Source organism: Crocodylus porosus, unplaced genomic scaffold (assembly GCF_001723895.1).
Source record: "Crocodylus porosus isolate Cpor-Errol unplaced genomic scaffold, CroPor_comp1, whole genome shotgun sequence".
Lineage (NCBI taxonomy): Eukaryota > Metazoa > Chordata > Crocodylia > Crocodylidae > Crocodylus > Crocodylus porosus.
In genome coordinates this window covers 142,500,634-142,517,604 of record NW_017728931.1, presented here as the reverse complement: position 1 = coordinate 142,517,604, position 16,971 = coordinate 142,500,634, and the positions used below count along the sequence as shown (strand labels likewise).

Genomic DNA, 16,971 nt, shown 5'->3' with positions numbered 1-16,971 from the left:
GTGACAGATTATATCCTGTCTTCTCCTGCGTATTTGAGCCCAAGCCCCCTGGCAGCTCGCACTGCATCTTTCTGCCAAGGCTTCTCTGTAGCTTGAAAGGGAGCACAGCAGGCCTATACCAAATTTACCAGTTGAAGGTGGGCTCTGAGCTACCCATGATTCAGTGAGGATGCAAAGACAGCATAGAGAGCTAGCCTCACATTGCCACAGTCCTCCAGTGCCTTCCCACAATTCGTGGATACTTCATTTTACACTCTGAGTGTGTCTCAGGTCCATAGGTTCAGTAATAATTTGGATAAGACTCATGAACCTCTGAAAGAATTTTAAAAGCCATGTATGGTCTGAAAGCAAATGGAAAATTTATCCACTATAGGTGCATATACACGTGCACTTTAATGTGCAGTAGCCTAGTCTACTACGCTTTAAAATAGCACATAAAAAAAATGCTAATACACTAATGCACAGTAGAATAGCTACTGCGCATTTAGCATCACCTAAAAAGCATGCACTTGTCCTACTTTGCATGAGCGCAGCCTAACGTCCATTTATTTATTACCTCATACTGGCGGTACTAAATTTAATGTGCATTAGGAAAAGCGCATTAATGCACATGTAGACACGCCCATAGTTTGAGTTTTGCCTTGAGTCTATGGATAAAACTCAGGGCACAAGAAGTGGATGTACCTTTAGGCTAGAGGTGGGGGTTGACCCAGGCCCACATACCAGCCATGCCTAGAGTCTGGAGGCTTTTAAAGCTGGAGTTGGCCCTTTAGAAAGAGAAACTGGAATCCAAAATGGGGGTTGGCTCTTTCTTCTGATCAAACCTGAACTAAAGACCTGCAGATCCCACAGCACTGGTCACAGTCCATGCTTCTCTCCAAGGACTCAGTCACCATCCATCAGTAAATAACTCCCTTCATCCTCAGACCCTTGTCAAACCATATGGAGGGGTAACGTGCCCTGATACTGTATGTGATGGTGCAGCTGAAGTGCCTTGAACCTCTCTCCCTAATCTGTGCTGGCGGTTGTGCTCAGGAATTTCTAACCCTGCTGGGGGTGGTTGTCTTGCTTTTCCCTTCCTCAGCTGGATTTCTGGGTAAGCCCGTTACACCCGGAAAGACCTGTGGATGTACGAGTCCCTTTTACCAGCCTCCAAGCCGTCAAAGTCTTCTTGGAACAAAACAACATCCCGTATTTCATCCTGATAAAGGACCTACAGGTCAGTGCCAGAGCTGCAGAGATGGTCTCCGGAGTGAGGTAGATCATGGTATCACAGAGACCGATGACATTTCTTGTGGACCTTTGGGGTATTTATTTCATTGCCGGACTCTCAGTTACACCTGGGCAGTGGCAGCGGGCTGGAGGATGCATTCATGGTGTGTCTTCTCACATGTTGCTGCTACAGAGAAGGGGTGTGCAAGTGTGTAAGTGTATGGGTCAGAATCTGACCCATAGCTTTGAGGTCCAGATAGTGAATCAAAAAGCAGATTGCATAGCAAGTTAGTCTTCTCAAGAGCCAAATTCAGCAAAGCCTAACTAAAGTTTTGCCAGCAAAATGAAAAGCTAATGCCACCGAGTCTCTGCTCACAGGAACAGCTGATCAGACTTTGAGAGCAAAGACTTCTTGGAAAAGAACCAAGCAAGGATCTGGACCAATAATATTAATTAATACTAAAAGCTCAGCCATTTATGTGGGGCAATAATGAATGCAAGTTTGTAGATTCATAGAAAACAGGGCTGGAAGGGACCTCAGAAGATCACTTCTAAGCCAAGCCGCTGCACAAGGCAGGATCCAGTGTGTAGACTGTAGTTGCTGACCCCTGGTCTAACCTGTCCTTCAAAAATGTCAGGAACAACCCTTACACATGGGTCCCAGGCACAATGCCCCAAACCTCACAAACTCTCTTAACCTTGCCCCAGGTAAAAGCAGGAGGCTGAGGGCTCTGTCAACGTCCTCCCCCTGCAAGAACAGGAAGAAGTTTGTTGAAACATGCTTAAGAGATCCAAGAAAGACCGTGCCCCCCACTATAGAGGAAGGCAACAACACCCACAGTCCGTGCTGATCTAACCATGGGGTCAAATTCCTTCCTGATCCCAAATATGAAGGACATGTTCCCTTTTGTCCTTGTATGGCTGGTCCTTCCTAACTGATGTCCCTCCCATTGTCCCTTCCAGCGGCTGGTAGACGATGAGAAGGCCCAGATGGTTCATCAACGTTCCCGAGCCCTTTCCGTGGAGACTTTTAACTACGCCACTTACCACACCCTGAACGAGGTAACAGCCAGCCACGCTCCCCCACAGACATACAACACAGGAAGGATGTCTTGGTAGGATGAGTTGAGCTAATGAAATTAGACTTCACCATGGAGTTAGTCAACAGGCCCTCTGTGCTCAGGACCTCCAGCCACATCCCAGCTATGGGGTAAATACTTCACTTTATAGGAAAGATGTCCCTTGGAATGGCTCTCTGCTCCATGGCAATATTGGGACACTTTGAGTAGAGACCTCAAGTTTTAACAGGGGATTCAATCTATCCTCTGGGTCCTTACCCATAAGTCATGGCAAATTTTATGCCAGCGATTCTCAACCGCAGTGCTGTGGCACCATGGGGTGCCTTGAGATCCTTTTAAGGGTATTGTGGGGTGCCACACTACATTAGCACTTTTAAGTGCAAACTTGACTCGCAAGATTAACCCAGAGATTTCAAATAGGAAGCCAGAGCGTTAAAAACATTTTGACCAGCTGTGGTCTTTCTGAGTTCTCTGCAACAGAATTGCTCTGTTGTTTTTCTACAGTAAAAAATGGCATGAAAATGAAGATCTGGCACTTTCTAAGGAGTGTCTTGAGTCTACCGAGGGGTGCCTTGAGTCTAAAAAGGTTGAGAACCACTGATCTCTACAGAAGAAATATCTCTTGGGCTCATTGCATGTTTTGGAGGTTACAGGGATCGGTTATAGCACAGCAGCTGAGCTACAGAGAAAAATGGGCCAAGGTTTCCATTCAAGGCTCCATCATGTAATTTGGTTGTAAAGGACCCCTCAGAGGCACGGCACATGGCTTGTAGCTGAAGTGCAGGAACAGGAAGGAAAGGAACAGATATTCCCTCCACAGCTCCCCAGCCAAGTAGCACATCAGGGATCAGAGGGCACCGGGTTGGAAGGGGTGAGCTTGCCTGCTAAGTAATAAGCCTGGAGGTTACCTGAAGAAGAGGCTGCTCAGGAACGTCATAGGTTTGTCCCAGCCTGCTCCCACTCTGTGCATTAGCCCTAATCTCGCCGTTCTCTTTATGCACCAGATCTATGACTTCATGGACTTGCTGGTAGCTGAGAGGCCAAACCTGGTCAGCAAAATAGAGATTGGTTACTCAACGGAGGGCCTCCCACTCAATGTCTTGAAGGTAAAGCCACAAGAGATGCACTTGGGGATGGATTTGGATCTCACCAATTTGCACCAGGAAGCTCCATTACCCTCCATAGAGTAATTCCTGGCCAACGCTCAGGTGCAAGGCAGTCGAGTGAGAGCTCACAGGGTCAATGTGCATGTCTCCATCTTCAGCATAATCTTGCTGACACCTTGGGCATGAAGAGAAGGCAGCATGGGTGGATCTAGGATTTTGACAAGGGGGGTGGAGATGGCATGGGGAGCCATCACACAACACATTTTTATCAGTTTACAGAGAAACTAGAATATTTGCTTATATGCTAGGGGCCTGGGGCAGTATTATTTAGTTTAAGATTGGGGCAAAACCAAATATAATTTTATTGGAATGTGCATCCATTTGCTATATTATATATTATGCATAAAAAACCCCCCAACTAGACAAGAAATAATCAAAAGATGCTGTTTCATTAGTCCTGCACCCATTAGAATTAAATGGACATCTCTTTTTCAGATTCATAAAACAAAATCTGGCTTTCTGGAGCATCTTGTCAGTGCAACCAATGCTTCACTAACAGTTATTTCCACACCTGAGTTCATGTTTCTAGCTAGAGTTAAAAACTGTTTGCAGGGCTGTGAAGTAGAAGTTACATTACCAGGTGCAGCTAACGGATAGCAAACTTGCAGAAGAAAGGCTAGCTTGATTAGTAGAAAATCAAGACCATTAAAAAGGAGAGGGGGCTGTTCACACTCATGGACTGAAAAGTTGAGAAGGAATCAGGTAGATTATCAAGAGCCGTGAAGTCAAGTGACTCTGGCACTGCTGCCTGGATAGATATGTTGCTATCAATGCCAGGCAGCTGGTTTTTAACTTTGATGAACCAGGAAGCAAAAGGGGGAGCAGGAGGTGTGTGGGGGGGGACACAATGCAGCTGGAAGGCAGACTCCTTCATAAAGGTGTTGAGAGCACAGCACTGATCTTTGATAACCACTGGAATGGGCTGGTTAACAGGTAACATCTGCCTCCCACATGCCGCTGCAAAACACATTTACCCCTCTTGGTTTCTGCCTCTTCCCAGCTGTTCTTTACCACCAAATATTGCAATTATTCTCAGTGCCCTCTGTCAAGTTGTGGGGGACAGAGTTTACTTCATGATGGACCCATCGACTGTCCTGCATGGGAATGAGTCCATACCCAGGTAGAAGAGCTGTGTTGTTCACCAGCAAGCTGGTGAGAAAGTGACGCTTTCCTTTGAAAAAATGTAGACCGAAGGAAACATTTTCTTTTGAATATTTATAGTTTTTGTTAAAGCAAAAATATCTGGAAAAAACAAGTTTGTTTTGGAAAATTTCCTTCTGGTTGACAAAACCTTATACTGTTGTTGAAAAAGGCCGTTTCAGCACCAGTTTTCCCATCACCGGTATGACTTGGTCATTCCAGCCGACTCAGTGCTAAGCCGATGTCTCAGCCAGATGCTAGAGGGCAGAGGGCTGCTGGAAAGGCCATGTTTTGGAGAAAAAAAACTAAGGAGAAAAAAGCTAAAGTCCAGATGAGAGCTGGTGAAATTTTCCAGGCAAAAAAAAAATTTCCAGGCAAAAATGATGTAAAATTCAGATTGGAGTCACCCAAAGCATGACACTAATTCACATCCATGTTGGCAAACTGTTCTGTTAAAAATGTTAGGAAAAAATTCTGAATGTGTCCAAATTTTATTTTAACTTGTTAAAAACCAAAAATACTGCAGCATTTGCTGCAAAATAGCATTGCATTTTGAAAGGCACTTCTATTTTATTACAATTTTTTTAAAAGTGAAACACAGAAGAAAGGAATCAAAACTTGTGGGAGAGGTGATATCTTTTATTAGGCCAACTAGATTTTTTCATTAAAGAAAGTTTTTTGCAAAAATCTAGTTGGTCTAATAAAAGATATCACCTCGACCATGAGTTGCGATTGCTTTTGCCTCCAGACCAATACAGGTACAACCTGGATACCAAAACTAAAAGAAAACATTTTATTTCAGTTTAGAGCAAACACTTCATCTGAGTCAAAACAAGGTTATTTCTTGCTTGCTTGATTTTCCAATTTTCCAACATTTCTTTTAAAGAATTTCTTTTTGGCTTGCCTCAAAATAAACATTTCCCCTGATTTTTGTGGTGCAACCAGCAAACTGGGACACTTGGCATTTGCCCAGCTCTATTCCTGACTACCTGCGATCATGAAAGAGCACACAGGATACTTTTGCAAAAGTAGGCTTGTCAACTCTGATACAGAAGCCAAAACCTAACTAGGGTTCATTCAAATCCCACCCCCCCCATTCATTTCCATCAATGCCTACAATCCAGTAGTGTTGTTATATTCCAATCAAGAGGCAGTTGGTTTTCAGCGGTGAGCGAAGAGCTAAGCAATGTATCTGTAAAGCACCATAAGGTTTAGTCATTATGGTTGATGGGGCCTATATAAGGGAAAATTGATCTTCTGTATTTTCTCAGATGCAACATGCTACTGAATATAATGCGCAGCTTGTTTTTGAAAGGCGGAATAAAGGGGGAAAAAAGATTTTTCAGAGGTAGGGCTGGAGTAGGGACAGAGCCTAATCTTCAGATCACTCATGTTTCTTGACACCCTAGCTGTTGCTGAAGACTGGTCTCCACGGGTGGATGTATGATTTTGAAAAGAAGTAAAGAGTCTCCAAGGCTGTGAAATAGAAGGAGATAAACCAGGAGCTGCTAGCAGACAGCAAAATGGCCCTAAGCTAGGTTAGCTTGATTAGTGGAATATCAAAACCATTAAAAAAGGAAAGCTGATCATTAATGCCTCTGGAGTGAAAAGCAATAAGCCATTAAGTCAACTGACGCCCTCAGGTGCTTGAATAGCAATGCAACAGCTGCTGTACTGCGAAGCAGAAATCAAAGGAAGAAACTTCTATTCTGGGCAGAAAATTAACTTCCCTGCTTGATATGCACATCCTAATTTGGGCTGATTTTGGAGGGGAAAGATGCATGTTATGTGTGAAAAATACAGCACATGAAGTAAGTTCCTTGACATAGTGGCATTTAAAAAAAAGGGGGGAGGGGAAGGGACCTCTCTGAGGTATGGAAACGGCTGGGGTTGTCTAGGCACTGCAACAAGAGAGCCCAGGAGCATTCAACTCTGGGCCAGGAAATGACAGAGGAGCAGAAACTAACTCCTGTGCATTTGTCCTTTTCCACGTAGTTCAGCACAGGGGGACCCAACCGCCCAGCGATTTGGATCGACACCGGCATCCACTCTCGGGAATGGGTCACTCAGGCCACTGGAGTCTGGTTTGCAAAGAAGGTACCATCCCTGCATCCCTAGAAATGAAGAAAGAGGGTCCTGCTTGCAAGGTTGGGATGCCTTTGGCTTGGTGGGGAGTAACACACTCACCCAGTTAAGGGCTGGTGAGGTCAACTGCGTAAGATTTGGCCCTGAAAAAGGGAGGAATGGAGGGCTGGCATAAGGGGCTACCATAAGCACCCTGCTCTAATGAAACAGCCATGACAAACTTCATGGCTTCAAGGGTGGCAGTCATCAAGGGATAGTGGGCCTCAGCTACTATAAAAGACATAATCAGTGGAATGAGGCCGAGTTACTCCAGCCGAGGCTTGGCTCCGCATGTGCAGCGAGGCACAGCGCTCGCATCATTAGTGCACTTATGCCTAAGGGCGTCTTGGCCTTGTTCAGATCATCAGTGATTATGGCAAAGATGAATCTCTGACCGCCATTCTGGATAAAATGGACATCTTCCTGGAAATCATCACCAACCCTGATGGCTTCGTCTTCACCCACACCAAGGTATTCCCCCCCTCACCCCTCCCTTTCCCCACCAGGCTTTGCTGGGTATTATGATAATGTCAAGATCTCTAATTTTGGACTTTGGGGAAGCAAATTCATGGGTGGGAAGTGGATGTGGAGAAGGAAGAGGGTTTCCTGCAACTCTCTGAGTGCTCTCAAGGGCCGTTTATCGATATCACATTATTCTAGGTCTAATCCGGACTACTGCTGTTACTATGTATATGTGGACATTTACTGCTCGAATTAAAATTGGCTCCAGTCTGAATGAACTAGTCCTCACTGAATGAGGATTAAAGTTAGCGCAGATAAGGGCAGTCCAAATTAGGCCATTTAAACTGTATTAATTAACATGTATATATGGTGTTGCTTTGGGAAAAACAGTCCTTAGGAACTCAGATAAGCATTGCAAATATCAGTCCCTGCAAGGGAAATTCAGTTGGGTTTTTGCAACACAACAGAGCCTGTCAGGCACAAAGTAACACCCTTACAAAGTCAAAAGTGCCAACAACACCTCACCATTATAGGTCCAATGGCCCCCATTATGGCTTCTGGAACAGCACTTTAGATAACAGTCAGTAGGTTTACAACAAGGTAGTAGTGCTTAAGCAGGGTTATTACCACCTCCTAATTACACATAAGCTCACACACCGAAGATGCATATTGAGTCTGTTAAGGGGCTAGCAAATGTATTGACTACCTACAGCCAGCATCCCCTGTTGTGATGGTCAATGATAGTCTATTAGCCCTTCATTTGAATGGAAATTTGATTGGAATAGCGTGATGCGAATCAGTTAACACGGTCTAGAAAACAGTAAGCATGTCTACAAATGGTCAAGGCTCCTGATCCTCCACCACCTTATTCCTACGGAAGAGGGGGCACTTTATGTGGTTGGCCATGATCACAGCGGGGGGGAGGCAGCATTGTTTCATAGTTTCATAGTTTCTAGGGTCGGAAGGGACCTGAGCAGATCATCAAGTCCGACCCCCTGCCATGGCAGGAAAGAGTACTGGGGCCAAACGACCCCAGTAAGGTGTACATCTAGGTGTACATCCATCTCATTTTACAGTATTGTTCAAAAATCGCTCACTGCCAAAAATATAACTCATAAGCTGCTATCCTGTCACACTGGCATTACTATTATAAAAAAAATCTTTTATACAGTTCTCCGCCTGTTATTCTCATAGTCTTTGGTAACATATTTTAGTGTAATTCCTAAAAAGATGCACATAACATTTCGGCTGCATCATACTGCAAGCTTTACTTACTGGCCAAACAACATTGGCTTATGTGTTAATGCACACGTGTTGTTTTGCAGAGATAGCTTGATTTATATAAAAACACTAAAAAACATAGGCTTTATTCAGACAAAATTTCCATTTACTTAAGGGTGAATTTTGCCTGCGTGAGGTCTACAGCAACTGGACAAAGAACTTCAGTCTCAGTTTGATGACTAGTAAGACCTTTAGCATCTTCATCAAACTAAAATTTCAGCTGTTAACTAACAAAAAAGTCAAAAATCGTTGCAGAATTTATATACGGAGAGCAGATGTATACATGAAATCTAGCAGAAGCTTGTGAGCTCGTCTTATTCTTGACATGGAAGGACTTGCTGCATGGCAGCAAAATAGATGTAATGGGAACTAGCTGGGTCAGGAAATCGATCTGTAATTGCTATGAGCTTGTGAACTGGGCTAACATGGCAAATGCACCTGAAAGCGGTTAAGGTCTTGACATACCCTGGTTGTGCGCATCTTGTTTTCCTCATTGGCTCTATTTGATATCGGGAGTATGGACATTTGGAAATGCCAACTAAGATCAGGGTCCCAGGGGCCTGGGTGCTATTTGGACACAGAGAGGCAGCATATAGCTTAAAGAGTTTGCAGAAAGACAAGACAGGCAACACACGGATGGTTGCGGGCAGCGGGGAAATGGAGGGGAAGCAACTCACCCAGCTTTTCACAGCTGGTCAGCGGCAGAGCCGGAAACAGCTCACATCTCTTGCGTTCGGGTCCATTGTTTTATCCTCGACACTGCTCTTCACTCTCAGCTTTATAATGGCGGAGCTCCATTGCTTGCTCCTGCATAAATAAGAGCAGAACGAGGCCCCTCTATGTCTAGACAACAGGCTTTGAACCTTTCTGCCCTACCAGTACCGCACAATCAACTAGCCCTGGAAGGAGCTGTTAGCCATGGGGGAAAGTAGCACAAAAGACTGGTAGAGGTGAGGACTGGGGTGGCCCATGGACAAAGGACTCCACTAAGACCATTTTATGCTTCCAGAACCGCATGTGGCGGAAGACCCGGTCCATCAATGCTGGATCTTCCTGCAGAGGTGTGGACCCCAACAGGAACTGGGACGCAGGATTTGGAGGTAAGATTTGCCTCCTCAAGGGAATTCAAGTGGATGCTCCTGGGATGAAGTGTCAAGCCAAGGGTTTAACCACATTTGGCTTTATCTTGAAGTCTCAGGGGCTAGGAGTGCAATTGAGGCAGTGCTTTTTGGCCCTTGGAAATAAAGGAGCTTCTTGTTTTGCTTTGGAGTCAGCTCTTCCCATCTCCGGCCAGCAATGAGGGATCTGCTCTCCTTATCCACTCTGGGCTATGGCAGATTGTGCCTCTGAGGAAGCTCCTGGGTAAAGAGCAAATAGGGAAGTGGGGGATGCTTAGGGCATGGCCAGGGTATTATTATCCCCATGCAAAAAGGCCTAGAAAACATTAGTGGGACCTAAACCATGTCCAATCTCTGGTATACCCAACTAGCCTCACGGGAGGGATGGGACACATGAACTACCGAGTGAAAGGACAGTTTTGGAGCAGTTTGATAAAAGAGGAGGAAAAAGAAAAATCAGTCTTGGATAAAATCTGAGAAGAATGGGGCCCAGTAGTATTTCCAAAGCCCCTGTCATGGTTGCTAGATATAACATGCTGCTTCAGGGCAACAACGATGGGCGACAGTGCAGCCCAGGCCCGTGGCTAGATCCAGCAGGCCTACGGGCTTAAGACCTGCCTAAATCCCAGAGATATTGAGAGCCAACAGTGCTCCAAGTACATGGATGGCTTCCTCTTCTGGGCGTCCGTGTGTCTGACCCCAGTGGGTGCAAAGAAGTGGTGTCCAGTCAACCCAGTCGGTAGACTAGTGATTCTCGAGCAGTGTACTGTGGCACCCTGGGGTGCCTGGAGATGTGCTGTGGAAGGGGGAGACGGATGGGATGAGACACATTGTGAGCACTGCTAGGCGTGCAAACACAATTCACAAGATCAACACAGAGATTGCAAATAGGAATCCACAGTGTTCAAAATACTGGGCTGATGGGGTCTTTTTTTTGCAACAGAAAAATTGCCCTACTCTTTTTCCATAGCCAAAAATGCAAATGAAAATGGAGAGCTGGCAAACTCCAAGGGGTGCCTCGAGTCTAACGAGATCGAGAACCGCGGCTGCGGACAGCGAGCTGCAGGGCCTGCCTTTAGCCAGTAGCTTTCCCGCACGAGCAGCAGGTGCACTGGGTGTGCTGCGTACCACATCCCTCGCTGCCCCAGGCAAGCTCTCCGGGCCTGGACAGCTGTTTCTCTCTCGGCTTCTGGGCACAATCGTTTTAAGCCCTTCTTTGTTGCATGACCTTGTGGCTATATCATGGGTAGGGAAGTGCAGCCAGACCGAGTCCTGGAAGAAAGGACATTGATTTTTAAGTTTCATTTAAACAGGACTGCGTCTCTGCGTTCATGGAAGAGGGCGTAGAGACACCTTCTTCCAGTGGCTGGTCCAATACAGCATTGCTTTCTCCCCAGAGTTAGCAGTAACCCCTTTTTAGTGTCCTCTCAGCACTTCTCACTCAGACAGGGGTCCTTGCACCATAGAAGCCACTCACAGGAGCAGTCTGTGAATAAATATATCCCTTTACACCCTGCATAGCAGCTTACAAATTGCCTTCTAGCATCGGCCCTCTGTTGAGTCTAGGCAAAGTCCCAAGGGACATAAAGGGGCTGGATTGGCAGACCCAGACAGTGACCCCCCTCCACACCTCTCAGAGCAGAGATGGGCAGGTGATCAGGTCCATTTCTGTCACTACAATTTCCTGCAGAAACTCTCTCAGTGGGAGAAGAGAGTTCAGACGCCACAACCCACTCGATCCTGAGCCCTTCTGTTTTGCCAGTGAGGGAGGCCTGTTCCCAAGTTACGGGAACAGCTAGGAGAAGGCCCCGTATTCATTTCCCATACCAAGCAGTAGGTAGATGGGAAGAGAGCTGGTTTCAAGTAGTTCAGTCCTAGAGATGGAAAACTCTCCACTGCTGCTAAACCTTTGAGCCACCCAGTCATGCTCTCTTGGAAGAATAAAGTCATCATGCTCACGCTGCGTGCTTTTGAAGCAAAAATATTATTTCCTCCTCTGCAGGGGCTGGATCCAGTAAGAACCCCTGCTCCGAGACTTACCATGGCCCCCACGCCAACTCAGAGCCTGAGGTGAAAGCCATTGTGGACTTTGTGAAGCAGCATGGAAACATCAAAGCCTTCATCTCCATCCACAGCTACTCTCAGCTCCTCTTGTATCCTTATGGCTACACCAAAACCCCAGTCCCTGACCAAAAGGAATTGGTAAGACAGATGACCCACTTTGGAGACTCTTAAACATGGGGTTTTGTGTTTCTAAGGGGGACCCTAACGGTGTTTAGTTTCCTGGGGTCACTCACTAACAAGACTGATCCTAAACCCCTTTACCTCGTATATATTTTTCTCCTTCTCTAGACCCACATTCCCTTTTCCGTTTATATACACACAGCCAGCTACATGGGGGTTAAAGACTGCTTTGCCCTCACTCATCAGGTACCACTGCACCTGATTTTGGAGTGGCTCTGGGAATATAATGAACTAGTCACAAAAATCTAGGGCAGCTGGTTGAAGACACAAATGACCCAGCCAGAGCAGGGAGGGGAAAGGCTCAACTAACAAAGGACTGCACTGAAGGAAGAGACAAGGAAACAGGGGGTCAGCACCACATCCCATTTGCAGAATACAGCTTTAGCATCCTGGCATTTCGTGTCATCAGTGTCATCTTCCAATGGCTCAATCGCAGAAAGGATAATAGCCTTACTACTGTTGCAGCAAACAGATATCCTCCTTTATTTCAACTAATAGATCCAATTATAGTCTTGGAGTCGCGGTTTTGGTTTCCACCAAGCCTCTCTCAGACCTGTCTGTTGGAGTCTGCCCATGCATCTATTATAGCTCTCTCTACCTTGAAAGGTAGAAGAGAAGTTTCGGTGCTCAGTATGGATCAGAAAAGACTGAACCCTAGTTACTCTGCCTCAGTTTCTGCTGTCTTTCCATAGCCTTTTCTTTGAAATCAAATTCCTCTATTACATTTCTTACGATGGGGGAAATAAAAAGAATGGCATAGGCAAGAGGCTTTTAAAACTTGTGCATATGCATCAGATAGGCGGTAGGTGACAATGGGTGTTCAGTACAGTGCAACTGCTGGACAGTCAATCAACAGGGAACAATAATATGTCTTCTGGGCTGAGCAAAAAGAGCTGTGCTCCAGGCACCAGGACTGAAGGGCAGTGTAGGCAAAGCCCTATGGGATAGTGAAGCATCTATAAGAGCCAGGTTGCAGGACAAAGGAAAGCTAGGGAGGTCTCCAGTTCTGCTGCAGGAAAGGTCTTGAGATGGGGAGCAGAGCATGGGAAGGGAAGGTCCATAAAGCTGTAGGGAAGGAGTCCTGCAGGGCAGGCCCAGCTGTCATATATCTTCACAGCCCTTTGAGCCTTCAGCCTTTGTCTCTCTCCCACCTCACCCAAGCAAAAGTTGAGAAGCTGTAAGAACCTCTTCCCCAGCCTTGGGCTCCTGCTCCAGTCCACATCCTCTCCATACATTAGCTTCACCAAGCTCATTCTCCTCCCCTTTCTCTTTCCTTCCAGGACAGCATTGCCAAAGCTGCAGTCACCGCCCTGTCTTCCCTGTATGGGACCAGCTACAGATACGGCAGCATCATCACCACCATCTGTAAGTTACTGGGGACAATGAAGGTCCCTCCAGCCATTACTGGGGAGAGCATAACCACTCTGGAGTGAATTACAGTTGGCACACAAGTCTGTAGGCCAAAGATGCCAGTGCTCCTGGGGCGGGGATAGCAATCTCGCAAGACGTTTATAAAGTGCAGGGACATCCCATCAAATAACTGACCATGGCTTTGGAACAACTATGAATTTTGCCTATAATGAATCAATCCTGACCACCAAGCTGAACCTCCTTTTTGCTACTGGAGAGTACCATATTTTCTTGCATATAACATCCTGTAACATAGTATGCAGCTTGTTTTAAAAAAGCAGAAGGAAGTAGGGGGGAGAAAAAAACCCAAACATTTTCCCAGAGTTTTGGCTGTCCAGAGCAGGGACAGAGCCTAAACTTCAAATCACTGACCCTCCCTTTCCTGCCTAACTAAAGCCGAAACCCGCACACAAAGGCCGGCCTCCATGGGTGGATCTAGGATTTTGAAGAGAGCTAGAGAAAGAGCTTCCAGGGTTGCAAAACAGGAGGAAAGAGAGAGAAAGAGAGACCAGGAGCAGTTAGCAAACAGCAAAGTTGTCCTAAGAAAGGTTAACTTGATTAGTAGAACATCAAGACAATTAAAAAGGAGAGCAGCTTCTACATTTAATAGCTATACCCCAATACTGGGAGGCTGATTTTGTGGGAAAAGGGTGCATGTGTATGTGAGGAAACACAGTGCTTGGGTTGTAGTCAGCACTGAATGCTAACACACTGCAAGTATGTTCAAGGATAATCATTCAGTCACCATAATTTGGCTCAGGAAAAAGCACAGCAAGCACAGACAGCACCTGGCCTTCCACTGAGGGCACAAGCTGCGGTTGCAAAATAAGGCAACCCAGCCTTCATCATCTATTTAGCCAATGGTGCTGCCAGTGTGAGATCCACTCTCTCTCTCAGACACTGCAGCAAGCATTCTTATAACATGTTATGACCACAAAAGAAATTTTCAAGGCAAGAGAGGTTACTTTGGTCATCTGCTCTGGCCTCCTGTGTAAAAGCAGCCGAGGCATTTCACACAGTGACTCTTGCATTAAAAGTCATCACTGATTTCACAGATTTCATAGATATTAGGGCTGGAAGGGACCTCGGAAGATCATTGAGTCCATGATGATTATGACAGAACCTACCCTTTAGAAGGGCACGTCCACTGTCTCCAGTATTTTAATCATTATATTTAATCCACCTATTAAATTTGAGGCCTGATTTCTCCATTCCTCTGCACTCGAGAGAGGGTTTGCTGGAGATAGCTACCTGCTTTGCAAGTGAGAAAGGTAGAATCCAACTTCCAGCCCTACTTTCCTATGCTCCTATGAGCTTCCTCTGGAAAAGTGGCATAGTTCCTTAAAATTGATGTGATATATTTTATTAGACCAACTGAGCAGTTGTAAAAAAGTTCTTAGCAAGCTTTTGGGTGCAGTCAACCTTCATCACTTTGCCTTTCCATGTCCTTAGACCAACATGGGTACAACCAAAAACCTAGCATAGTTCATTAAAGTTACCTGAGGCAAACATCCTAATGTTTTCAGGAGTTTGCATTTTGGGTATTTGGGTCATCAGCCAAGTTTGAATTTGTGCTCCAAAGTTTGCTCATTGGATGTGGTGTCAATGGGGAGACCCTTTGTCTAGTTTTATTCATTTGCTGTAAGACAAAGCGTCTCTTAGCAAGGATATTGTTGCATGTGATTTTGCTCAGAACTGGCCCTTTTGCTCTGCACTTCAGGTAAGTACCAGTAAACAGGATCTATTCAGGATGAGTAGTCACTTGCTTCTGTTTGGATGGTGTTTCCTGAATTTAGATCAAGCCAGTGGTGGAACCATTGACTGGACTTACAACCAGGGCATTAAGTACTCCTTCACATTTGAGCTGCGGGACACTGGCCGCTATGGGTTCATGCTCCCCGCCAACCAGATCATCCCCACCGCTCAGGAGACATGGAAGGCACTGATGGTCATCATGGAGCATGCGCGGGACCATCCTTATTAGAACGAAACAGACTCAGAACTTGCTGACTTCTCTGGAAACACCTGGCTAGAGAAAAATGCAATAAATATATACAACTGAAGGAAGAAGAGTATGGTCTCTCACCACCCCTTCCCCAATACTAAGATTGCTAACTTTACGAGGTTCTGCCTCTCAGTCACTCCCTACACATTACCCTCTAAACTAGGGTTGGCCAAACAGCAGCACAAGTTCCACAGGCAGCCTCTGGTGGGTGGCACACAACAGATCAGGGGAGGGAGAGGCAGCACAGCTACAGATAGATCAGGAAGCAAAAAGCAGAGCAGGAGATTGGGCAGAAGAAAGGGACCAGAGCAGCACCCAGGGAGGTGTAGGATTCATGTGGCATGCCTGTCAAAAAGGTTATCCCCTAATCCACCAACTTTCAAGGCAGAGGGTCATTACTTGTAGCAGTCATCAGTGCAAATACAGATCATTATAGCGAGTTGCATCCATTGTGGTTTTAACCATGCACAAAGATGGCAGGTTATTGAAAGAAAGCAGGTCTCACTTTCGGCTCTTAAGAATTGCCAATGCAAGATCTATTTCCATCTGTTGTGTGAGGTTTTCATGGCACGGCCATGCTATCTTCTTCCCCCATCCTTCCCACTTACCTTTGAAACAAGTCTACCCTCTGTTTTACCTGTTGGGCCAAACTCCTTGAAGAAGAGATCGGTGTCTTAAGTAGCATTGTTGTACTGCAATAGGGCTGTCAGAGTCCACCAAGGCTGTGAAGGGAAGAGGAAGAATTCTGCTCATGGCTAGGCCATTTCTGCCTTTTTACTTGAGATATGACATTAGTGTCATAGTTTCATAGTGCTTAGGGTCAGAAGGAACCTAAACAGATCATCAGGTCCGATCCCCTGCCCTGGGCAGGAACGGGTGCCACGGTCATAACACCCCAGCCAAATATCTGTCCAGCCTCCTCTTGAAGACCCTCAAGGTAGGGGAGAGCACCACCGCCCATTCCAGAGCCTGGCAGCCCCAAATATAAAGCAATGTCTCCTGATGTCCAGCCTGAACCTTCTTTCTAATGATTTGTGGCCATTATTCCTAGTAATCCCAGGTGGTGCCTGGGAGAACAGAGCCTCCACCAATTCCCGCTGGTCCCCCCGGTGAGTTTGTAAACAGCCACCAGACCCCCCTCAGCCTTCTCTGGTGGAGCCTGAATAGGTTCAGGCTCTTTAGCCTCTCCCCACTGCCCCCTGACCATGCGAATGGCCTCCTCTGGACCCTCATGTTCATCCTGGAGTCAGCAGTGACTCCAAGATCCCTTTCTGCCACTGTGTCGTTGAGAAGGGTGTTCCCCAGCCTATAGGTGTGTTGCTGGTTCCTTCTCCCCAGATGCAGCACCTTGCACTTGTTTGCATTGAACTCTGTCCTATTCTCACCCACCCACCTCTGCCACCTGTCTAGATCTAGCTGGATTCTGTCCCTCCCCTCCAGCCCACACAACTTGGTGTCATCAGCAAATTTGGACAGCGTGCCTTCCACACACACATCCAGATCGCTGATAAAGATGTTGAACATTGTAGTGCGGGCCCTAGCACTGAGCCCTGGGGGACCCCACTGCCCGCATCCCTCCAGGTCAAAAATGACCCGTCCACCACCGCTCTCTGGGTGCACCCATTGAGCCAGTTTGACACCCATTAGGACTCTTTGGAGGTACTAACAAGGAGCTAGATGACAACTATTTCTGGGCCTGTCGTTTGTCTGGTATGAGCTTCATCATACCA

General features: G+C 46.3%; 1 protein-coding gene across 1 annotated transcript; it reads left to right on the top strand.

Annotated features, from left to right (window-relative positions):
* Positions 1 to 794: 794 nt before the first annotated feature.
* LOC109316018 (carboxypeptidase A1-like) lies at positions 795 to 15,270 on the top strand. The gene is made up of 10 exons (XM_019543980.1): positions 795 to 800; positions 1,085 to 1,219; positions 2,176 to 2,274; positions 3,296 to 3,397; positions 6,593 to 6,694; positions 7,082 to 7,192; positions 9,474 to 9,564; positions 11,585 to 11,784; positions 13,107 to 13,191; positions 15,033 to 15,270. The coding sequence occupies exons 1-10, from the start codon at positions 795 to 797 to the stop codon at positions 15,218 to 15,220; spliced, it is 1,119 nt and encodes a 372-aa protein (XP_019399525.1). The 3' UTR covers positions 15,221 to 15,270.
* Positions 15,271 to 16,971: the final 1,701 nt, after the last annotated feature.

Bases quoted from the DNA above. Each gene is read 5' to 3' on its own strand.
- LOC109316018 (XM_019543980.1), top strand. The intron at 3,398-6,592 runs GTAAAGCCACAA...TTTTCCACGTAG, and splicing joins TCCCACTCAATGTCTTGAAG to TTCAGCACAGGGGGACCCAA. The intron at 13,192-15,032 runs GTAAGTTACTGG...TCCTGAATTTAG, and splicing joins CAGCATCATCACCACCATCT to ATCAAGCCAGTGGTGGAACC.